Source organism: Rhinatrema bivittatum, chromosome 6, assembly GCF_901001135.1.
Source record: "Rhinatrema bivittatum chromosome 6, aRhiBiv1.1, whole genome shotgun sequence".
NCBI classification, from domain to species: Eukaryota; Metazoa; Chordata; class Amphibia; order Gymnophiona; family Rhinatrematidae; genus Rhinatrema; species Rhinatrema bivittatum.
In genome coordinates, this window is record NC_042620.1 from 308508982 (window position 1) to 308534407 (window position 25426).

The 25426-nt window shown below is 46.8% G+C and overlaps 1 protein-coding gene across 1 annotated transcript in view; it reads right to left on the reverse strand.

Moving 5' to 3' along the window:
- LOC115094721 (exocyst complex component 1-like) overlaps positions 1–25426 on the reverse strand; it is a 340680-nt gene that overhangs the window by 298621 nt on the left and 16633 nt on the right. Inside the window, exons 2-3 of the mRNA XM_029607978.1 lie at positions 24373–24547; positions 9042–9172 (exon numbers count right to left, since the gene is read on the reverse strand). Coding sequence (XP_029463838.1) covers positions 9042–9172; positions 24373–24496 — 255 coding nt within the window. The 5' untranslated portion in view covers positions 24497–24547. The remainder of the gene's footprint in view (positions 1–9041; positions 9173–24372; positions 24548–25426) is intronic.

The following is a 25426-nucleotide window of genomic DNA, read 5'->3' on the forward strand; positions in this document are numbered from 1 at the left end:
GTGCAATCTGTATCTTCCATGTGCACTGCTTCTAATCTTGCTGCTCTGCCATCTGAGCCTGCTTCATCACCCCAAGAGGGGTCCGAGCCTGCTGCATCACCCCGAGAGGGGCCCGAGCCTGCTGCATCACCCCGAGGAGGATCCAAGCCTGCTGCATCACCCCAAGAGGGGTCCAAGCCTGCTGCATCACCCCGAGAGGGGGCCGAGCCTGCTGCATCGCCCCAAGAGGGGTCCGAGCCTGCTGCATCGCCCCGAGAGGGGTCCAAGCCTGCTGTTTCACCCCGAGGAGGATCCAAGCCTGCTGCATCACCCCAAGAGGGGGCCGAGCCTGCTGCATCACCCCGAGAGGGGTCTGAGCCTGCTGCATCACCCCGAGAGGGGTCCAAGCCTGCTGCATTGTCCCGAGAGGGGTCCGAGTCTGCTGCATCGCCCCGAGAGGGGTCCGAGCCTGCTGTTTCACCCTGAGAAGGATCCAAGCCTGCTGCATCACCCCGAGAGGGGTCCAAGCCTGCTGCTTCACCCCAAGAGGGGTCCGGGCCTGCTGCACTACCCCGAGAAGAGCCTGAGTCTGCCGAACCGGCCCTGCTGCCGTTCCCGGAGGGGTCCGAACCGGCCCTGCTGCCGCCCCCGGAAGGGCTCGAACCGGCCCTGCTGCCGTCCCCAGAGGGGTCCGAACCGGTCCTACTGACAGACTTTCTGACTCAGCCTTCTGAGCCTGCTGAACCGGTCCTGCTGCCGCCCCCGGAGGGGCTCGAACCGGTCCTGCTGCCGTCCCCGGAGGGGCCCGAACTGGTCCTACTGCCATCCTCGGAGGGGTCCAAACCAGTCCTGCTGCTGTTCCTGGAGGGGTCCGAACAGGCCTTGCTGCCGTCCCCGGAGGGGTCCGAACCGGTCTTACTGACAGACTTTCTGACTCAGCCATCTGAGTCTGCCGAACCGGTCCTGCTGCCATCCCTGGAGGGGTCCGAACCGGTCCTGCTGCCGTCCCCAGAGGGGTCCGAACCGGTCCTACTGACAGACTTTCTGACTCAGCCTTCTGAGCCTGCTGAACCGGTCCTGCTGCCGCCCCCGGAGGGGCTCGAACCGGTCCTGCTGCCGTCCCCGGAGGGGCCCGAACTGGTCCTACTGCCATCCTCGGAGGGGTCCAAACCAGTCCTGCTGCTGTTCCCGGAGGGGTCCGAACAGGCCTTGCTGCCGTCCCCGGAGGGGTCCGAACCGGTCTTACTGACAGACTTTCTGACTCAGCCATCTGAGTCTGCCGAACCGGTCCTGCTGCCATCCCTGGAGGGGTCCGAACCGGTCCTGCTGCCGTCCCCGGAGGGGTCCGAACCGGTCCTACTAACAGACTTTCTGACTCAGCCTTCTGAGCCTGCTGAACCGGCCCTGCTGCCGACCCCGGAAGGGCTCGAACCGGCCCAGCTGCCGTCCCAGGAGGGGTCCGAATCGGTTCTGCTGCCTTCCCCAGAGGGGTCCGAACCGGGCCTGCCAACAGACTCTCTTACTCAACCATCTGAGCCTGCTGTACCGGTCCAGCTGCCGCCCCTGGACTGGCCCATACCGGATCTGATGTCGTCACCGGAGGGGTCCAAACCGGTTCTGCTGTCACTGACTCTGGAGGAGTCTGTGCCGGCCCTGATGCCGACCCTGGAGGGGTCCGGACCAGTCCTGCTGTCGTCTCAGGAGGGATTACGGACTATTTCGCTGCCCCAGGTGGGGTTTATGTTCCCCTTGTCACCCCAGGAGGGGTTATGGAAATCTGCACCGCCTCTGCTACCCCAGGAGGGGTCTCACTTTGCCGCCTTGTCCCAGGAGGGGTTATGGACTATGTTGCTGCCCCAGGTTGGGGTTGTGTCTGCCTTATTACTCCAGGAAGGGTTCTGGACTGCCTTGCTGCCTCGGGAAGGAGTTGAACCTGCCACACCGCCCCAGGAGGGGTCTGACTTCATTATTGAGTACCCCCTGCTAAGATGGGACCCAGGAGGAGGGGGAGGCCTTGAGGAGGGGTTCTGTTACGGCTATGGCTGCAGTGCAACCGCCTCACCACCAGGGGTCCCTCTAGTGCTGGCTCTCCTGACTGGCCCAGTCCATCTCCCCTGTCCACTCTATGTTCTGGGCTGTCCCTTATAACCCTGCCTGACAGTTCCCTCGGTGCTTCGGCATCGAGCTTGCCTGGGCTCCCTGCTCTAGCCTTCCTTCCTTGCTTGCTGTGCGTTTGGTCCCTGGACCTTGCCTTGCCTTGCCTTGCGTGGCCTTCGGGCCTTATTCCTCGCCTTGCCTTGCGCGGCCTTCGGGCCTTATTCCTTGCCTTGCCTTGCGCGGCCTTCGGGCCTTATTCATTCCTTGCTTTGCCTTGCCTTGCGCGGCCTTCGGGCCTTCTACCTTGCCTTGCTCTGGGTGTACCTTTGGGCCTGCTACCTTGTACTGTGTGTGGCCTACGGGCCTTCTGTGTGTGTGTGGCCTACGGGCCTTCTGACCTGCCTTGCCCTGCTTACGGTGTGTGGCCTACGGGCCTGCTGACCTGCCTTGCCCTGCTTACTGTGTGTGGCCTACGGGCCTTCTGTGTGTGTGTGGTCTACGGGCCTTCTGACCTGCCTTGCCCTGCTTACTGAGTGGGGCCTACGGGCCTTCTGTGTGTGTGTGGCCTACGGGCCTTCTGACCTGCCTTGCCCTGCTTACTGAGTGTGGCCTACGGGCCTTCTGTGTGTGTGTGACCTACGGGCCTTCTGACTTGCCTTGCCCTGCTTACGGTGTGTGGCCTACGGGCCTTCTGTGTGTGTGTGTGGCCTACGGGCCTTCTGACCTGCCTTGCCCTGACCCAGCCTGAACCCAGACACTGCTACTTGCCGCCTGCCCTGACCCAGCCTGGACCCAGACACTGCTACTTGCCGCCTGCCCTGACCCAGCCTGGACCCAGACCCTGCTACTTGCTGCCTGCCCTGACCCAGCCTGGACCCAGACACTGTTACTTGCCACCTGCCCTGACCCAGCCTGGACCCAGACACTGTTTCTAGCCTTTCCTGTCTCTCTCCACCTGGAGCCACCCTTCTGGGTGGTGTTCACGACTCCTGACCGGAGCCCATGCGTAACACATATAACTATAAAAGTATGGACAAACTAAATAAAATAAAAGAAACCAAATCAAAATAAACTAAAAACATCCGACACATACTTCTTAGATACCACCACCAGCCTGTAGCTTACCTTTTCTCATATCTGACTAAACATCTCTATAATAACTTAAATAGCCAGAAATATTAGTGTAATTGTCCAAATATTTGACTCCTAGGCCACCCACCTGTTACATGAGTGCCTATATTTCTATTAGGTCTTTTACAGGATTTAAACCTACCAGAAAACTGCCAGTTTGATTCTGTCATTACAGCTAATCTAAATAGTTAATTACTAGTGAGCCTTCTATGACCCCTATGTAAGTTACCACACAGACCCAGTTACGTGAGTTCCTGCATTTCTTCTAGCACTTCTAGTTAGCAAGTTTGTTTACCATAAACTATGTTCTCATAGACAGCAAGATGAATTAACTATGACATGGGGGAAACATCATCTGACCATGCCAAACAGAACTGCTGCTTGGGCATTGCCTCATGAGCCCCTCAGTTGATTTTAGAGCTAGATCTAACTAGGTAGTCAGTTCTCCAGGGAAGCAGGTGGATGTTTAGCATGGCTAATTCATCATGCTGTCTATGGAAAATACTGTTTATGGTAAGTAAGCTTGCTTTCTCAATCGACAAGTAGAACTAAATTAGCCAAGATGTGGGGAGTCCCAGGCTAATGACTGCAGTGGAGCATTTACTGAATAAGCAATCCAGACTCCACTATTTAGGATAGACCACTGGGTGAACAGCCTATGCAAAACTGCTTGTCTGAATTTACTGTCACTCTCGGAAAGTTTGTCCAGACCGTAATGGGACTGAGTTGCAGCTTTGCAGATGTCTTCAAGAGGTACAGATCACAAATGATCCACTGATGCAGCCATGGTTCTAACTTGGTGAGTGTCTTGATCATGTCTGTAATATGTATGCCTGCTAGCACATAACAATGAGTGCTACAGTTAGCTAGTCAGTTGGACAATATTCATTTGGCAACTGCCATGCCATCAGGATCATAAGAGATGAATATTTGCAAGACATGACAATGTGGCTGTGTTCTTTTCCTGTACTAGGCCAAAGCTCTTTTGCACTCTAAGGAGTGAAGGGTCTTTTCACCTTCATGTGTACGTGACCTCAGAAAAAACATAGTAAACATGATATCTTGATCAATATTAAAAGCTACTACATTTGGTAGAAACTTTGGATTTGTATGGAAAACCACTCTATTGTGGAACAACTGCATATAAGTAAAATAAAACTAAAGCCTGGAGCTCACTGACTCTTCTAGCTGATGTGATTCTTACAGGAAACAATACTTTCCAAGTGAGAAATCTGAAAGAAGCCAACTCCAATGATTGAAAGGGAGGCTTCATTAGTTGTGCAAGAATTACATTCAGGTCCTACAGTACAGGTGGTTTTTCAATTGGAGCATTCATGATCTTAGACACCTAGGGATGAGTAGAGATTGGCCTACCCTCAATCTGAATATGATAGGCAAATATGGCACTAAGATATACTCTCACTGATGAGGTGCTAAGACTGTTGGAAGAAAGGGAGAACAAGTACTTAAGTAGGTCATTTGGTTTGCATATGAATGGAAAATTGTTGACACCATGTGGAGAACTGTTTCCATTTAAATCCGTAAGCTCTCCTAGTAGATGGTTTCCTGACAAATACTAATGTCCTCAACTTCCTTGGGTAAGGTGAATTTGGTGGTCAGCAAACGCTCAATATGCTGGCCGTCAACTTGAGGGAGGGAATGTCTGAAAGATAGATATCCATCTTCCTGAGTCAGTAAAGATGGATCTACTCTGAGATGGATCAGAGGGCTGCTGGATAGCTGTGTATACCAGTAATGGCCCTACACTCCCCCTTTAACCTGTATGGGACCAGACATCTAGCCTGGTCCACCTTAAAACCAATAGAGGGAAAGAGCTGGATAGGATAAGAGGCAGACAATAGCTGGAAACAGGAGGCACTGGATCTCCCAGAGAAGGCAGCTTCTGAATCCTCTACGGTAAAAGGTAATGGGGAAAATATACTACTGGAGATAAAGTCTATGTATTTGCATGCTGACAATTGTAAATAAAGTTGCAATTTGTAAGATGAAAGGTAGAGTCAGTGTGGTTTCTGCCTTCAGCCTGAGAAAGTTACTCGGTTAGCTCACATATGGTGTCACTTTGAGGATTTCTGCACAACACTCTGCACAGGCAGAAACCCAAGTCTCTACAGGAGGAAAAGAAAGTAGAGAACAAAAGAAAGTTTGTGTTATATGGTGCCTGCCAAAGAAGCAGTGCTGCTAGCTATGCACAAAGCACCAAAGAAATTAAAAGATTCTGGCTCAGGGAGGAGTAACAAATCCAAACAGCTTGAAATGTTTTCTTTAATACACAGAGCGGTTTCTTGGGGCCTGAAGAAAAGTAATATCTTTTCAAGCTTTATTGCAGATAAGGAGAAAAGCTCAGCATGCATTAGGACTCCTTCCGAAACTCTGTAATCATAGGCCTCGAATCCAGCCACCAGCTGTCACCTTTGAGCAATGACTTCCTCCCCCCATCAAGGGCTGTGAATGCTACTTCCATAACATAGCTAGCCCCAGCTGACCTAGGAAGCAGAACGCCCAATTCAGGAATTGAACAAAGGACTCTGGGAGTTAGGTGGCTAACCCCTTTGAAAATTGATCCCAAGTGTTACGGGCGCGTCCGCCACGCCGCTGACGGGCCGAGGGTCTGGCCGCCCTCGGGTACATATCATAGGCGCAAGGAGCACGGCCGTCTCTAAAGCAGGTGGTGTGAGCCCTTGGGCCATGGCGAGAGCTAGGGAGGAGCCCCAACCACACCGTGGGAGGTGAGCCGGTGCTGGCATGGTGAGCCAAGCGTGTACCAAAGCAGGGATTCAGGAGCGGAGTCTGACCCTCAGCCAGACCTGCACGCCCATGACAACCAGCAACGCAATGTTGGTTGATGAACGGTCCTCCGACTGTTCCAAGCCCTTTCGGACCTGCCGCTGGGTAACGGCAAAGGGCGGCAGGCCGGACAGAGAATGAGGGCAGACAGAGTCCATAGTACACGAAGGACATCTTAGGCGTAGGCCAGTGCAGAGACAAGGACTGGTGCAGAGACATCAGAGGCAGGGACTAGGTACAAGACTGGCAACATGGAGCGCCCTACACAGCCCACCGGCGGGGCTGGTCACGGACCACTACAGAGGTTGCCTTCAGTAATAAGATAAGGCTGTCTCACAGATATAGGAACGAGGTACATGGCTTGCATCACGAAGCGCCCTACACAGCCTGCCCACGGGGCTGGTCACGGACCACGACATGGCTTGCCACAAGGCACCAGGACATCTTGAAGATACAGGAACGAAGTGCTAGCATTCAGGAACAGGGTAAGGCTTTCTCACAGACTCAGGAACGAGGTGCATGGCTTGCATCACGAAGCACCCTACACAGCCCGCCCACGGGGCTGGTCACAGACCACGACATGGCTTGCCGCGAGGCACCAGGACATCTTGAAGGTACAGGAATGAGGTGCTAGCATTCAGGAACAGGGTAAGGCAAGTAGCTGCAGTACAAGCAGTCTATAGCAGGGTTTGCTGCACACCAGCAGCCTGAAGCAAGGTTCGCTGCACACCAGCAGCCTGAAGCAGGATCATCTGGGAAACTCAGGAACTGGATCAAGCATAGGATCAGGAACAGACATCAGGTAACACATCAAGGCACAGACTGGAACAGACATCAAGGCAAGACAGGACAGGGCGCCATCAAAGCAAGGCAGACCACATAGGATCAGGAGAGGTTACAGGCAACTGTAGAACCCAATCCAAAGGCAAGTAGCAAGTGAAATGAGAGTCTTTTTATACTGCAGGATGTAGGCAACTCCCTGGGAGGAGTTTGCCAGGACCGCCCCTAGCTGGCCCTATAACTGGGGTAGAGAGCTGCGGGCCGGCCCCTAGGGAGAAGGGCATCGCCAAACAGGAAGTCCAAACACAGCCATGCAAGCCACAGGCAGGCCTCAGGAACAGCTAGGCCACCCAGGCCCTGGAGCAAGTCCTGGATGGTGCACAGGCGAGGCCCTGGCTTCGGAGCGGCCTCCGGAGGAAAGGTAAGATACCTCCTGTAGCGCAGCAACAGGGGGGATCGTAACACCCAAGTGTATTCATTGTTAGGGATATGCTGGGCAACAAGCTAATTATCTGTGTAAATCTTTGCAGATGAAAATTACTCTCCCCTCTGTGAGTAAAAGTACTTTTATAGCAATTTGGTAAGATCTTATTTTTTTTATTTATTTATTTATTTATTTTTGTTTTTTTATATACCAATCTTCTTGCATTGGATACAAATCAAATCGGTTTACATTGAACAATTAAACTTGCCTGATAGCATTCCATAGAACGAAGAACATATAAGAACATTTAAATAATATGGTAATTGAAATATTCATCTTAATTAGATGCCTTGCAAAAAAAAGCCAAAGAAGAAAAATGAAAAATTTTCCCAGAATTTATTAGCTGCTCCTATTTTGACATCTGCTACTTTGTCTATTACTAGAACAAAGGCAGGAATTAGTTGCCTGCTGAAATACGTAATAAAGCTAACTATCTGCAATTTAGAAAGAAAGTAAAAAAGTTGTCGCTTCTTGAAGGTTTTACTCAATGCTGTTTGTTGATGTATACATGCTAAAGTAGTGAAGAAGATGTGATATTTTATGTTATATATTATTTATTATATATGTAATCTGTAATCCACTTTTATTGAAAAGAAGAAAATAAGTGAGTGAAGGAATGAATAAAATAAATAAATAAATAAATAAATAAATGTACATTTAGCTGTGGATGAAAGTGGCTATCCTAAGGGAGGGGTTAGGGTTGAGAAGAAAAAGTATGCAAAGGGATTTCGAGGTCTATATTCAGTAGGCCGGTTAGTGGACAAATTATCCGGCTAGCCGGAAAACTTGTCCTATATATTCAGCAGGAGATACATAAGAATTGGTTGGTAATGGTCAGAAAGGTAGAAAGAAAAGGATAAAGATACATGGGGAGAGGGGTATAATAAATGGACATGGAAGGGAATGAAATTTAAGAGACTATGGTATAAGCACAGTGAATCCTTGATTGTTAAAAGTGAAGAGATAGAAGAAAGTGTGACCTATTGGCATATATTTAAACGTTTCCAGTGCTAGAAAAGGCTGATTCAATAATGAGTATTGGGACTGGCAGAATGAATGGTAAAGTGGTTAAAATGAAAGGTTACAAGTCTTAGTGGAAACACAGGGAAGCATGTGCCCAAGTTTGTCTGGCTGGTTGTGAAGATGGAATAGAACGAGCTGCTACTTGATTTGACAGGCTGCAAGTATTGTTATTTCTCCATTGACAAGCAGTGCTGAATTAGCCATGACAAGACTAGTTATGTTTGATAGGCGGGCATATGAAATAGGAGAAACATCCCTAGGCAATTGTGATGAAGGTTCCTGCCATTAGGATCCAAACACTAGTTCCAATTGAGCTGAAGGGCCAGAGGAGCAGGAGCAGGCGGAAACTGCCAGGTTAAAATAATAATAATAATATTGCTATTGGAACAATCATCAAGTTTTTACAGGGATTCATCACACTTGTTTGTGTAATTGCACATAAAAGACTGTTAACTCAAATACAGATAGGATCCAGATGCACTGGGACAGCTTTATATAATGCATTAGGATGTTTCAATGGATTGTGTTTTAGTTGTTGCAGTGTTCTCACTGCTAATATGATCTTGCCATGTCCTTTAAAAATAAAAAGAACATATTTAAATTAACAGTTATTAGAATACATTATTTTGAAGAGATGGTATTAGATATAAGAATATAGATAAAACAGTACAAACAGCATGTCAGAAGACACAACTACAAATCATTACTTTCTGAGATGAAATAATATAATTAAGTAATTTACCTGAATGGCATCCTTCCCATCCACTGTCTTTAGATCCTGCAGGGACCACCTCTCTGCCTGCTTGTACAGCTCCCCACGGTCAGCCTTTTTTAACTTTACCAAGAACAGCTGCTTGGGTCGAAAGGCAGACACTAAAGAGTTATAAAAAAATGATATTACTGCTGTAAAATAAAAAGCAATGAATTAAATACCGAATCATGTCCTTGAAGTTAATTCAAGGATTCAGCAGAGACATAATGAATACTTTACTTTTAATGTTGCCAATGGAAAGTTCCAGACTTGCACCACTAGAACCTGCATCCTCCATTTGTTCACAGATTACAAAATGTTTGAGCAGCTAAGGTGTAATCCTTCTTCATATTAAGAATATAAGAACATGCCATACTGGGTCAGACCAAGGGTCCATCAAGCCCAGCATCCTGTTTCCAACAGAGGCCAATCCAGGCCATAAGAACCTGGCAAGTACCCAAAAACTATTCCATGTTACTGTTGCTAGTAATAGCAGTGGCCATTTTCTAAGTCAACTTAATTAATAGCAGGTAATGGTCCATTAATGTGCCTTACAGACAAAATAAGTTGCATTCATTCTCTAGGCTCTTCAGTCTTGGACAATCTGCTAAAATTATCAACTATATGCCCTAGTCTTGCAGTATAAACTGTTAAGGTGCTGTGAGCTTTTATTCTTAAGGTAAAGAACAAATTCCACCAACTTTGTTTTGCTATACATCTAAGTTTTACTGAAATAGCCCTAGTTATAACATACATATCTTCCATCCCTACAAGGAGTATAACTTTTCCAGTTTTAGGAATTCATTAGACTTATTGAAGATAAGGTATGCTTCCAACACTGCAGAAAACTACAAATTTATATAGTAATTTCCATATATTTAAGATAGCAAAATCCTGTGCACAGAGATATTGTCTAACTTGGGCCTGGATTTATCAAAATGCACTAAATAAATATCGCATGCAATAGGAAACGGGGTGTGTTTTATGGTAATAAGTGCCAGAATTGTTGTATTTCCTACCCACAACCACTGGGGGGGGGGGGGGGGGGAGGGAGAGAGAGAGAGAGAGAGAGAGAGAGAGAGAGAGAGAGCGCACCTAGCTATAAGGCCCTCATACTAGCTAGGTATTTATACCTCTATGAGGCCCACTTAGCTACTCGAGGTGAGGTTTTGGTATTAGTGTAGGGGTTAGGGGCCACTTTGACATTCAGAGTGCGACATACGAACAGAACAGTGCACTCTTGTAAAGATTTGATGACCTTCGGAATAAGGAAACTCACCCAAAGATGAGATTTGTACAATGTTCCCTCAACCTAGCTTGATGTTACCCACGTAGGGATGTGAATCGTTTTCCATATCGTCTTAACGATAGAAATCGTGTGGCAGGGCAAGAAAATCGTCTTAGGCACGATTTTTTAGTTAAAAAATCGTTAAAAATCGTTTTTTCCGATTAGTGCGCACTAACTCGAGTTAGTGCGCACTAACGGGAGTTAGTGCGCACTAACTGGGAGTTAGTGCGCACTAACTGAAAATGATACAATTTGACACTTTTCAGGTCAGTTAAGGTCAGTTTAGGAATGAATATGTATTCCTATTGGCTGCCCTCTTATTTATTCATGTTACCAAGTTTCCTACTGACAGTATATGGGGGATGGGAAATGGAAACAGTTGGTAGCTTGACAAAACAAGCAATGTGATCAGTCAATGTGACTAGAACTTGTGCCCTAACCCTGATACCAGGGGTATTGTGATCTTCCTGCACACAGTGCCCTATCCCTATTAATACCAGGAGTGTTGTGATCTTCCTGCACACAGTGCCCTATCCCTAATACCAGGGGTGTTGTGATCTTCCTGCACACAGTGCCCTATTCCTGATACTGGGGGTGTTGTGATCTTCCTGCACACAGTGCCCTATTCCTGATACCGGGGGGTGTTGTGATCTTCTTGCACACATCCCGATATCAGGGATAGGGCACTGCGTGCAGGAAGATCACAACACTCCTGGTATTAATAGGGATAGGGCACTGCATGCAGGAAGATCACAACACTCCTGGTATTAATAGGGATAGGGCACTGCATGCAGGAAGATCACAACACCCCTGGTATCAGGGATAGGGCACTGTGTGCAGGAAGATCACAATACCCCGGAGGAGTGAGGGTCAGGCAGCTCCCCCCTGTCTGTGAAGCCAGCCTCTCACTAGTAATGCAGGGAGGGAGCTGTCTCAGACTTCACCATCCTCCCCCCCCCCCCCCTTACCCACCCACCATTCACTAGCTGGGACATGGGGGAAGTCAGGAGTGAGGGTCAGGCAGCTCCCCCCCTGTCTGTGAAGCCAGCCTCTCACTAGTAATGCAGGGAGGGAGCTGTCTCAGACTTCACCATCCACCCCCCTCCCCCCCTCACCCACACACCATTCACTAGCTGGGACATGGGGGAAGTCAGGAGTGAGGGACAGGCAGCTCCCCCCTGTCTGTGAAGCCAGCCTCTCACTAGTAATGCAGGGAGGGAGCTGTCTCAGACTTCACCATCCTCCCCCCCCCCCTCACCCACACACCATTCACTAGCTGGGACATGGGGGAAGTCAGGAGTGAGGGTCAGGCAGCTCCCCCCTGTCTGTGAAGCCAGCCTCTCACTAGTAATGCAGGGAGGGAGCTGTCTCAGACTTCACCATCCTCCCCCCCCCCCCCCTCACCCACACACCATTCACTAGCTGGGACATGGGGGAAGTCAGGAGTGAGGGTCAGGCAGCTCCCCCCTGTCTGCGAAGCCAGCCTCTCACTAGTAATGCAGGGAGGGAGCTGTCTCAGACTTCACCATCCTCCCCCCCCCCCCTCACCCACACACCATTCACTAGCTGGGACATGGGGGAAGTCAGGAGTGAGGGTCAGGCAGCTCCCCCCTGTCTGTGAAGCCAGCCTCTCACTAGTAATGCAGGGAGGGAGCTGTCTCAGACTTCACCATCCTCCCCCCCCCCCCCCCCACCCACACACCATTCACTAGCTGGGACATGGGGGAAGTCAGGAGTGAGGGTCAGGCAGCTCCCCCCTGTCTGTGAAGCCAGCCTCTCACTAGTAATGCAGGGAGGGAGCTGTCTCAGACTTCACCATCCTCCCCCCCCTCTCACCCACACACCATTCACTAGCTGGGACATGGGGGAAGTTAGGAGTGAGGGTCAGGCAGCTCCCCCCTGTCTGTGAAGCCAGCCTCTCACTAGTAATGCAGGGAGGGAGCTGTCTCAGACTTCTCCATCCTCCCCCCCCCCCTCACCCACACACCATTCACTAGCTGGGACATGGGGGAAGTCAGGAGTGAGGGTCAGGCAGCTCCCCCCTGTCTGTGAAGCCAGCCTCTCACTAGTAATGCAGGGAGGGAGCTGTCTCAGACTTCACCATCCTCCCCCCCCCCCCTCACCCACACACCATTCACTAGCTGGGACATGGGGGAAGTCAGGAGTGAGGGTCAGGCAGCTCCCCCCTGTCTGTGAAGCCAGCCTCTCACTAGTATTGCAGGGAGGGAGCTGTCTCAGACTTCACCATCCACCCCCCCCCCCCCCCTCACCCACACACCATTCACTAGCTGGGACATGGGGGAAGTCAGGAGTGAGGGACAGGCAGCTCCCCCCTGTCTGTGAAGCCAGCCTCTCACTAGTAATGCAGGGAGGGAGCTGTCTCAGACTTCACCATCCTCCCCCCCCCCCTCACCCACACACCATTCACTAGCTGGGACATGGGGGAAGTCAGGAGTGAGGGTCAGGCAGCTCCCCCCTGTCTGTGAAGCCAGCCTCTCACTAGTAATGCAGGGAGGGAGCTGTCTCAGACTTCACCATCCTCCCCCCCCCCCTCACCCACACACCATTCACTAGCTGGGACATGGGGGAAGTCAGGAGTGAGGGTCAGGCAGCTCCCCCCTGTCTGTGAAGCCAGCCTCTCACTAGTAATGCAGGGAGGGAGCTGTCTCAGACTGGTATCAGGGTTAGGGCACTGTGTGCAGGAAGATCACAACACTCCTGGTATTAATAGGGATAGGGCACTGTAAGAGATGACTGTAGTAGATTGAATAAAGATCTGATGTTTCTGCTCTCCTCACACCAAACAAAAACAACACACAAGCAGAGAAGCCCTTCTTACAAAGCTGAGCTAGTGAGTTAAGTAGGAGGAAAAGTAAACATACTGGTGCCAGTGTGGCTACTTAAAAAATACACTTACCAACAATCAATTACATATATTTGAACTGTGTACAGTTCCAGCCAGGACCACCTTTCTAAAATGCACAGTGATTGGCAAATTCAACATGCACTAGCATTTCAGGTGCCTGCTAACAAAAATAATAAACAAACAAGTTCTAGTCACGTGAGTGCTGATCATTACATTACTTTTTTTGTCAAGCTTCCAACTGTTTCCATTTCACATCCCCCCAACCATATTGGTAACATCAATAGATAAGAGCACAGCCAGCCAATAGGAATACATACATACATATTCATTCCTAAGTGACCTTTACTGACCTGGGAAGTGTGAACACTTTGTTTCATTTTCTGTTGGTGTTCGTTAGTTTCCAGTTCCATTTCCCATCCCCCCAACCATCACCTCAGTGGTAACCTTGGTAATATCAATAGATAAGAGGGCAGCCAGCCAATAGGAACACATATTCATTCCTAACTGACCTTCAGTGACCTGGAAAGTGTTTATTTGTATCATTTTCAGTTAGTGCGCACTAAATCGAGTTAGTGCGCACTAACGGGGAGTTAGTGCGCACTAACTCGAGTTAGTGCGCACTAACACGATTTAACGATTTTTAACGATAAATCGTTAGAATTTCTATTGTATCGTGTTCTATAACGATTTAAGACGATATAAACATTATCGGACGATAATTTTAATCGTTGAAAAACGATTCACATCCCTATTACCCAGGTAGAGAGTCCATCACCTCGAGTAACTAGGTGGGCCTCATATAGAAGTATAAATACCTATCTAGTATGAGGGCCTTATAGCTAGGCGCTCTCTCTCACTCTCTCTCTCGCCCACAAATCCCACCCTAAACTCCTCTCCTTTTCCTAATTTGCATTGCACCATGCGTTTTCGCATGCATTAAAGGTGTTTTTCGCATGCAAAAACGCCATATAGCACTTTGATAAATGACCCCTCTTAGCTAGCTAGTGCTGAACATGTGCATTAGCCAGTTAAGTTCCCCCTCCAACTGTGCCACTCTCATTCCCACCGATGCAACCAAATCACCTAGGGTTGCCAACTAGCTCTCAGATTATTTTGGGATTGTTTAAGGCATCATGTACCCTCCACGAGGGCTCTTTTTCCTGGTGTTATCATTCAGAACACATCAAAAGCATATATTCTCTCTGTGCCATACGTGCTCCAAGATCCTTCAGTGGGGGAAAAGCACACCCCACCTGGACAAGGAGAGGGTCCTAACAGGGACTTGGTGCACCATGAAGATTTAAGAAACCATCACAAAAGGGCATATATTCATTGAAATATTTGAATTCTAGCACTTTGATGCAGGTTTATGTTTATGGACTCCTAAACGTTGACTGAAAAGATACAGTCACATTTTTGTTCAAAGTGCCAGATTTCAAAGATTTCAATGACAACACACCTTTTTGCAGCAGCTTTGTCCATCTCCATAGGACATCACATCCCTATTAGGGCCCTCTCCTTGTCTGGGTGGTGTGCACTTTCCCCTGATGAACAGTCTTGGAGCATGTATGGCACAAAGGGAACATAAGCTTTCCACGAGTTTGGAATAGCACGGGGAAAAATAGCCTTTGTGGAGGGTACACTTTAGCTTACATGAGCTCATAATAATCTTATAGGGGGTCCAAATTGATCTGCAAGGAGCTGGCATGGCCTCACAAGACTGGGGATTTGTGTGGTTCCAACTTCAGTGGGAAGCCAGCAGAAGAGGAGGCAGCAGGTAAGAAGTGTTGCTCGCTGGCTCCTGTTACTGGTGGTAGGTCATCATGCAGAAAACATCAGGGAGATAGAGAGATTTTGCTGCTGACAGCAGAAGAAACTGCGATCCACTCCTTTCTTCCCTGCACTGGGGCCAAAAGTTTGCAGCACACCTAACGTTCTGCCATTGCACACAAGTTGGAAACCACTGGTTTAAACATTTGAATCAGCGTGACAGATTGGCCAGATATTCTTTTAGTTTCCTCACTGTTATGCTGCATTCTCTCTCACTATTTAGTCTATTTTAAATTCTGCATTTCGCTCTCTGCTGAATTTGGATACTGCATGTGGATTTATTTTCCATAGTCCAAATCTTTTTAAGGAGATAGATATTTGCCCCTGAGGTGAGTTACTCTCCTGAAAGTAGGTTGTGAGATAGGTTCAAAAAGACCTGTCTCTCAATTTTCTTATTGCCACAAGTTGAAAGGAAAGCTATGAGCACAAATGCTCGTTGTCTGGGCAATAAAATCCCAGACCTGCAGGATCTAATGGTGGAAGGGACCTGGACATGGTTGCTGTTACAGAAACATGATTCATGGAGTCACATGACTGGGATACAGCCATCCTGGGCTTTAACTTATTAAGAAAGACAGAGAGGACAGGAAAGGGGGAGAAGTAGCGCTTTATGTCAGAAACAATATCCAAGCAATTGAAATGCAAGAGACGTGGGGTAGAGAAGAAGTAATATGGGCTATCCGAAAAAAAGATGATGATGCTTCCATTTACATTGGTGAGGTCTACAGGCCTCCAATTCAGACAGAAGAGCTGGACAGAGATCTGATCGATGACATCAAAAAGATAAGGAAGAAGGGAGATGTGTTGCTCTTTGGAGATTTTAACCTGCCGGATGTAGACTGGAGTATCCCTTCTGTGGAATCTACGAAAATTAGAGAGATAGTGGATGCCCTCCAAGGGACTATGCTCAAACAAATGGTAATAGAACCCATGAGAGAGGGTCTGATACTTGACCTAGTGCTCATAAGTGGGGATAAGCTCTCTAATGTCTGGACAGGTGCCCTCCTGAATACAAGTGATCATCAGACAGCATGGTTTGATATCATGAATAAGATGAAAAGAAGTCACATGAAGACCCAAGTTTTGAATTATAAAAATATGGACTTTGACAAAATGGAAATGTAACTGGAGGAAGAACTAGAAGACTGGGAGAAAATGGGTGAGGTAAAACAACAGTGGGCTAAATTAAAAGGAGCTATTACAAAGGCAACAAAACTATATATTAAAAAAGTAAACAAAAGTACAAGGAAAAATAAACCAATTTGGTTCTCAAAGGAGGTGGCTGCAAAAATAAAGGCAAAGAGATCAGCGTTCAGGAGGTATAAAGGATCCCAAAAAGAGGAACACAGGGAACAATACCTGGTGAAATTGAGTGAGATGAAGAAAGAAATCAGAAAAGCAAAAGGTCAAGTGGAAGAAAGGATTGCCAAAGAGATAAAGAGAGGAGACAAAACATTTTTCAGATATATAAGAGAAACAAGGAAAGCCTGAAAGGTGAAGAGGAGCAATGTGTCAAGACAGACAAGGAAATGGTGGAAATATTAAACAAATACTTCAATTCGGTGTTCACTAAAGAAGACCCTGGAGAAGGATTGTTGATGGTTGACAAGACCGTAGAAGAGAATGTGATAGACATACTTTCTTTTGGGAAAAGCTAGGAAAACTGAATGTGGACAAGTTCATGGAGCCGGATGAGGTACATCCCAGGATACTAAGAACTCAAGAGATGTCCTGGCAGGACTACTAAAATGACTTTTTGAACAGATCCCTGGAAATGGGAGTGGTGCTGTGAGATTGGAGAAGAGTGGTTGTGGTCCCGCTTCATAAGAGTGGTAGCAGAGAGGAGGCTGGAAATTACAGGCCGGTTAGCCTCACCTCGGTGGTGGGAAAATTAATGGAGACACTACTGAAAGGATACTGAACTATCTACAATCCGGTAAGTTGCTGGACCCGAGGCAGCATGGATTCACCAGAGGAAGGTCCTGTCAGACAATTATGACTGATTTATTTGACTGGGTGACTAGAGAATTAGATTGAGGAAGAGCACTCGATGTCATTTACTTGGAATTCAGCAAAGCTTTTGATATAGAAACATAGAAACATAGAAACATAGAAATGACGGCAGAAGAAGACCAAATGGCCCATCCAGTCTGCCCAGCAAGCTTCCCTCATTTTTTCTCTCATACTTATCTGTTTCTCTTAGCTCTTGGTTCTAATTCCCTTCCACCCCCGCCATTAATGTAGAGAGCGGTGATGGAGCTGCATCCAAGTGAAATATCTAGCTTGATTAGTTAGAGGTAGTAGGGGTAGTAACCGCCGCAATAAGCAAGCTACACCCATGCTTATTTGTTTTTACCCAGATTATGTTATACAGCCCTTATTGGTTGTTTATCTTCTCCCCTGCCGTTAAAGCAGGGAGCTATGCTGGATATGCGTGAGGTATCAGTTTTTTTCTTCTCCCCTGCCGTTGAAGCAGAGAGCTATGCTGGATATGCATCGAAAGTGAAGTATCAGGCACATTTGGTTTGGGGTAGTCCTGCAAAGGAGGCTTGTGAAAATGAGAAGCTTGGGAGTGAGCACCAAGGTGGTTATATGGATTATAAACTGGTTGACTGATAGGAGACAGCGTGTAATGGTAAATGGAATGTACACTGAAGAGAGAACCATGTGACAGGGGCTTTCGGTGCCATTGGCCAGCCCCTGTCATATGGTAAGAGCAATGGATGACACCGATAGCACCTGTCACATGGTAAGGGCAAAGGGCCACTGGCGCCATTTTGTTTACTGGGAACTGACAGACTGAGAGTGGGAGATCGCTCCCGGGACCCCCGCTGGACCACCAGGGACTTTAGGCAATTTTTGGGGGGGATCGGGAGGGTGGGGGATTGTAATTAATTAAATGTGAAGGGTTGGAGTGGGGTGGGGGGTTTCGGTTTGGGACAGCCGAAAAAAAATCGTCCCGAACCGCAGGAAACAAAATTTCCGGCAGCGGGCCAATAACAAAGGCCGAACCAAAAGGTTCGGCCGAATCACATCTCTAATGCGTACCCCAGAGCAGGCAGTGTGTGTGTGTGATTCCATTTTGCACAGACTGTCTCTCAACACAAGTGATCCTGTGGTTCTACTGTTTACAAAGGGTGACTCAGAGATACAATTGTATCATATGGGGAGAAAATGTTACAATTCTCGCTCCCAAGGGGCCTGCCCCTAACTTCCAGCACTAGACCTCCTCCCTCCTCACCTTGGCCGTGGCGGGTGGCTGCCGCCATGGGCCTGTTACTTCCCGACTGCCTTGCTCAACCCGAACCAGTCCTCCATTCTCTCTTCTGCGGTGGGGGAATGCAACCGCGCTGAAAACTCTGCCATCCTCTCTGGCTGCCTGCCATCTGCGGCGAGGGAATATCACCATGTCAACCACTCTGCCACAGCCTTCCTCCTCGGCCCCTGCTCCTAGGCGCGCATCGTCGAGGATTTAAAGGGGCCGCAGCGTGAAAAGCTCCCATGCCCCCTAGTGATAACATCAGTAGCCCATAGTATATAAGGGCAAGTCAGAGCTTGCTTTGGCAACAAATCTCCTCGCTATTGTCTGCTTGAGTTCCAGAGTTGCTGTTCCTGTTCCTGTGTTCCTGTACCTGCATCCATCTCCTGTTCCTGCTCCTGCTCTGGATTCCCAGTTCATGTCCCTGTGCTCCAGTTCCTACTACATTGTCCTTCTTCCCTCGGATGGACCTTGGCTCTTGACCCGGACTGCATCCTGACCACGCCTTCTGCAGTCTCCCTCTGACCTCTGGACGGGACCTGACCACGTATTCTGCCACCTGCCTCTGGACCAAACATGACCACGTCTTCGGTTTCCTGCCCCGGGCCTTCAGCTTCTGTTGCCTCCGCCCTGTCTAGCCATGTTTCCAGGATCATCCACGCAGAGACCCATCTAAGACCAGCTGGCCCCGGCACCCAAGGGCTCAACCTGCGGGTAATGTGGGCTGGTAGTGGAGAAGCTCCAGCTGGCCTCTGCTTCCCGTCTGGTCTCGCCACTTGACAGTTGGGACCTGTGGGGGTTTACCCCATAGCTAGCACCAACGCAACCTCAGGCCAAGGGTCCATGCTCGTAACAGAAAATGGCCTCACGCTTACTCAAAGGGCTTTCCACCTATGACTCCCACAATTTATTCCTTCTGTTAAGAGAGGAGGATGTGAAACTTGATAGTATTAGACCTCAGATACGATGTGTCACATTTCTGGATGAGTAGATATCTGCCTGTAGTGTACCCTTTCCACCTCCTGAACTTGGATGCTCTTCCACCTAGTACTTGAAGTGGGCCTAATTGTTCTGTTTTTTTGCAAGTGTGCATGGTTCCAAGAGCTTCAGCTTCCAGAGTGGGTTAGCTGATTTTTTTGGGGGGAGGGGTTGCTTGAGGCCTGCTGACACTCCTATTAAAGGTTCCCTTTTTCGGGAACCATGGTCTACTTACCCTCCTCTTCGTAGAACAGATCCTGGACACTCCAGATAGAGGCTGCCAAAGCCAGCCACATCTTTTGCACCTTACTCTGCCGAGTTAGCAAGGACTGGATTTCGGATTTGACTCCTCCGGTCTACGCTGCTCTGCTGCTTCCGTGCAACCCCTGGAAGCTTTCTCTCTGCCCTTCGGGGTAACTATTTATTTATTTATTTATTTATTTATTTATTTATTGTTTTTGTTATACCGAGTTTCATGATAGGCATCACATCAACCCGGTTTACAAATAACAAGGAGTGTAAAGCATAACGTAACGTAAAAAACAATATTTTCAATAAGAACCTTGAACTTTAAATACAGTGAATCAGAAAAAGGGAGAGGGAAAGTTACAAAAAACAAGGAAAATAAACTTGGGATGGAAGGGGAGAAATTGAACAGCACAATATTTACATTTCAGCCTATTGATACATTAGAATAGCAAGTGAAAAAATAAGACTATGAAACGGTACATAGGTAATCAAATGAATAAATATGACACAGTTGTGAATGGTCATAGTATGATAAATATTCAGCAGGAATTAGTGAGAGAGGGTTTGAGGTTGGTTGATTCGTGTTTACATTCCATTATTGCATACGAGTTAGTGCTAGTGAGAGGAGGTTTTATTCAAGGCTTGGAAATGCTTTTTTGAAAAGCCAAGTTTTCAACTACTAACTACTAAGTTACTAACTACTAACTAACTACTAACTAACTACTAACTACTAAGTTACTAACTACTAATTAGTTAGTAGTTAGTAGTTAACTAACTACTAACTAACTACTAACTAACTACTAACTACTAAGTTACTAACTACTAACCTGGGTAACTGCTCCTCTGGGGCCCTTCTTTCAGGTGCCTTACTGGGATCAGGTACTCGCTCCTCGAGGGCCTGCTCTCCCTGCCTTGATGCCTGGAACCATCCACCTCTGCCTGGTGGAAACCTTCTACATCATAGCTACCATCTAGTGAGTAATCTAATTCTCAGTCTATCTCATCTACAGCCTTGCCGTGCTGGGAAACCTATACCGGGACGTCCCTATACCAACTTGGAGAGAAGGGTCCCTCTGCCGAGGGTTCCTGGACTGCTACTTCAGAACCTGCTCACTACTGCCACCTCTGGTGGCTTACATCTGCTGTATAATAAAAGACAATTCAGTGTTTGTGCGTCCTGAGTCTAGCCCAGTACTGTGGTTCCCCACGGGGCTCCTCCCCGTGGGCGTGGTCATCTGCCACAGTACCTAAGAATCCACTCAAACACCTCAAAACCCTAGCACTGGTATTGACCCCTGCTTTGACTGATCACACTATCCTTGACTCTGGCCTTGATTCTTGCTCTTCATTCAGAGTCTCTGTTGTGGCCTTCTCAGGCTCCTGGACTTCCTGACCTGAACATCGACCGCGCACCCTTGTTTGTGGTGGGCACACCCCTGAACTTTATGTCTCGGAGATCCTGCGAGGCCCACCTAAGACCAAGCGGCCTGTGTAACCAAGGGCTCAACCTGAGGGAATCCCGGGTTGCTATTGGTGAAGCTCCAGCTAGCCTCTGTCTCCTCCTGTGCTCCGCCTCCTGGTGGCAGGTGCTCTCTGGGTCCGACCAGGGAGCCTACCAATCTTGCACCAGGCCAAGGGTCTACCTCCCGACGCAACATTAAAGTAGTAGGTCTTGCTTGCTGCTTCTTATGGGTCTTTGGCCTGCTCCATGTGGTGTTTATGTTTGATTCAACTATTTCTTGTTTACTTTTCTCAATGTATTTTTGTTTTCTTTTACTTTGCAACATTGGAATTGTTTCTCTAAATTTTCATGTATTGCGTTTGTGAGATGCTGCCGGGTGAGATATTTAATTACCTACAATGAATCAATGTGCTTAAAAATTCAGATTACAGAAAGTGTCTCAGATTTTGGTGCTGATAAAACAGAAAGGGAAAATTTAAGGTTCAGTGAATCTTTCAGAAAAAAAAATGCTTTGAATATTCCTTTTTTCTATGATTATATACAGATAAGGAAGAGAAACTAGATTGGCAACATATGCAAGCTTGTCAAGCCAAAGTAATAAGTTACAGTTTTTGGTGCTGTTAGAAACTTAAAAATGGCTCGCATGCTTTCCAAAGCCTTTCTGCTAAAAATACTCAATAATGATCACAATCCCCAGTGAAAAAGAAAATAATATCTGCATGATCCTCTCATACTATTAAGGTCTTGCTTTAAGGCATCTAGGCATATTCTTGGTTGTCCTGAGAATCAAATTAAAATATTTTGTTACAAAATCTGAGAATTAGATTGTCACATTTACTGCTTATCACAAAAGATACACACACTTTATAAAGAAATACACTGAAACTATTATTTATTTTTTCAGCTATCAGCATGCATTGGGTCAACAAAAATCAATCATGCTGTCAATTTTATGTAAGTTTGGAAAAGGGATACACATAAAAAAAGATCATTTTCTATCATGGATATTATTCAAAACATACCCAGATTGCAAAAATAAAACTGCTTATGACTTTCTATACCTAGTCCTGCTGTTATTTTCCAAAATACATCTTGGGTCACTTCAATAGTCTATTATATTGTTTTTTCCTTTTTAAATAGTGTTAAGAAACGATCACTTTTTATTATTTTCTGAAAAATAGTTACATTTTGTGCAGCTTTCAGCACATTTTACACAGTTCTGGTACTGCTCGTTCTTTTAAAGGTTTCTCTGCTTCTTTGATATCATTGTATTTTGCACTAAAAGAGACTGCATTTCTGGGGTCTGCTGTCTGTGCTGGCTGCAGGCAGAAAGGGGAAATTAATAGACTGAAATCCTTTGCCTATGCTTGCTACTAAGTAAAAATGCCTGGTATGTACAGAAAAGCAAAAGCTGCCAGTAAATAAGGTTGCCAACTGGCTCAAAATTTTCAGGGCAGGTTAATACAGTTCTGGTTTTACCGCATTGCATATAGGACTTGCAGTATTGCAGTTCCTTAGACTACAAGTCCCTGCACGTGGGGTACAATCAGAAATGCACCAAGCTGTCCTGAAAACCTGGAGCCAGTTGGCAACCCTACCATCAAACAACAGGGTCTGAAATAATTTGTTTAGGAGATGAAGGAAAAAAAAAGTAGAAGGAATGAGTTGTTTCACAAAATCACTGTTCTTTTATTTTTAGAAAGCTGGGGAGTTACTGCACATGCTCCAGAGTGATGTCATTCATTAAAACATGACTTTATCTGTACGGTCTCCATAAATAAAGCATTGACTGAGCATGCTCAGTGCAATGTCATAGCCTGTGATGTCTTTCAAGATGGCCACCTTCACATGGTCCATAGTATCTCAGATAAAACATGTTTTGTTTTAATTTAACTGAGCACGCACAACCATGATATTGTTTCCTGGTCCCAATACAACAACTGATATCTTGGCACTACGTCCTTTCCTATTCCCAGATACCCACTGTCATCTTGTATAATGTATTTCCAGTTCTGGTCTATGCCATCAACAAGGGGCAGAAAGGGAGGGTGTCCCCCTATAATATAAAAAAGGACAAAAAGGGACATGTTTTGGGCATGGCCATGACATGCTTCATGAGATATCAAAGGGGCAGGGTTCAGGTGGGTCAAAAGGTAGAACTTTGACCAGAAATGAAAACTGATTAGCTTGCAGGGAGGGTCAGAGAGTGAACCTTAACCTGGGAGTGAATGCTAATTCTCTGAGCCACATGAAAATTACCCATCAAAACATGTTTGACAACAAGTAGGCCCTCTAACTACTCATACACCCACCTAATCACTGAATCCCTACTGTCCCCCAATCCTTGTTCAGATTCAAGCCCCTGCTGTCCCACCATTCTCCCACTCAATTCCAAAGTACCTCTTTCTCCCCACACTCCAGTTCAATCCCTGACTCCCTCTTTCTTCACTCACTCCCCACACAATCCTGAGTCCCCAATCTCCTCTAATCCCTGCACCCCCACTTTCTTCGCTTCCCTCCTCCAAATCCCTGTCTCCACTCCTCCTATCCCTGCTCTCCCTTTAATCCCCATGCCTTCCCCAGTCTCACAAGCCCCACTTTCCTCCATCATATATAGATTCTTAATGCATCTGTCTCCCTTCCGTCCCCTGGATGAGTGGTGAACTGAAGCCTGCTGGTGTTCCTTTAAAACAGAATCAATGGACCATGAAGAATTAGGAGGAAGCATAGAAAGGGGCCCCCTGCCAAAATGACAACTTAGGTCAGTGACCTCAAATATTTGCACTTATTTCCTTGCAGATGAGCCAAGTGTTTAAATCTAGGGCTGCCCAGATCTGGATTGGCAGCAGAACTGTAAAGCAGTGCTTCTGAGCATGCTGTGATTTGCGGCTTAGCTCCACCTTCTGCAGCAAATGAACCAATAAGCTGTATACCACAGCATACTCAGAAGCACTACTTTACACTCCAGCTCTGGGGGTCCCTGATGCTAGATTTAAACATACAGCACATCTGGAAGGAAAGAAGCATGAGAATTTTAGATCCCTGACCTAGGTTGTCCTTTTGGTAGTAGGCCTATTCTCATGCTCATTCCTCATTCTCCATAGCCTATTGATGCTATTTTAAAGGTGCCACAGTGCTTCCAGTGGCTGCAGATTTCTGTGCCGCATGAGGCCCAGTGCAGCTGCCCTTCCTGCACCCCACCCCCAGTACCTCTGGCCCTGAACCTGTATACTGCTTCTGTTAACTTGTTTCTGTTTAAAAATAAAGTATATTAAATCCTGCATTGAAGACTGTGCTTTAAGTTACTCACTCTAGGAAACTGACAAGATAGAGAAACTGAAAAGAGACATTAATAAATCAGGTGTCTAGTTAACCTGGAATCCCACTAACCTACAATACAGAGAATGGAGATTTTCTTCCTCCTGCTGGATTTCCACACATGGACCATCTCCAGAAGTTTCTCTTCCTGGGGAGTAAAGATTTCCCTCTGCAATAGGCTCCAGGGAGACATCATAGTGAGTTGTACCAGACCGAACAATGAATAAATCACTAAGTCTGGTCAGAACTGTAGGTGAAATAGATAAACATTTATGAAAAATCATCTTGTTAAACATATTTCTTTATAAGACATCTCCCACTAAGCAGTGTCAAGGAAACTACAAGCTCACTCTGTCTCACATCTTACATCCAGAGTCTGTGAAGACTCGATGTTAGTAAGATACACTTTGATGATGTGACATCCTTACATCCACCCCAGCAAAGATTTTGGAAATATACTGACTAAATATTTCTAAAAGATAAAACATACAAAAGAATAGTAAGTGGGTTAAATGTAATTTTGTGTATACACAAAACACCCATATTTCTGTTACCATATAGGGTAAAACAAATTAAACAACCATGACATGTAATACACTTTACATATGAGAGCTCTAGATATTTCTAGCAACTCAGCAGCTCATGAAAATGCTTTTGCTGCAGTACCTGCAAGGTAAACTTGTTGGTTAGATATCACATGGTATATATATATATTTCACAGATATTCATATGAAAAAGGAACCACAAAATTAATCCATAGGCAACAGAACAAGGCTCAAACCCATGCCATTGAAAAGACAAAAACACACTCCTCCAAGACAAGCATCTGGATGACAGCATTCTGTTCTTTTCTAGATATGTGCCATTGGGCATCTTTCCATATCTTGGCTGCAAATGATTGTCTGGGTAACAATCCTCCTGGTTCTTCCTCTTTTGCTTCCATGTGTACATATGGCTTCACCTCTTTACCATCTTTTTCTCTCTTTACCATCCTGTGAGAGAATTTTTCATTTTTTTATCCCTCCCTAGATAATTGGTCATTCCCCTATTTTGGGATTGCTTCTGCTCCCCTATAAATAATGGGATGTGCATGCTTAGAGTCAATTCTTTTTGTTTTGATCTCGGT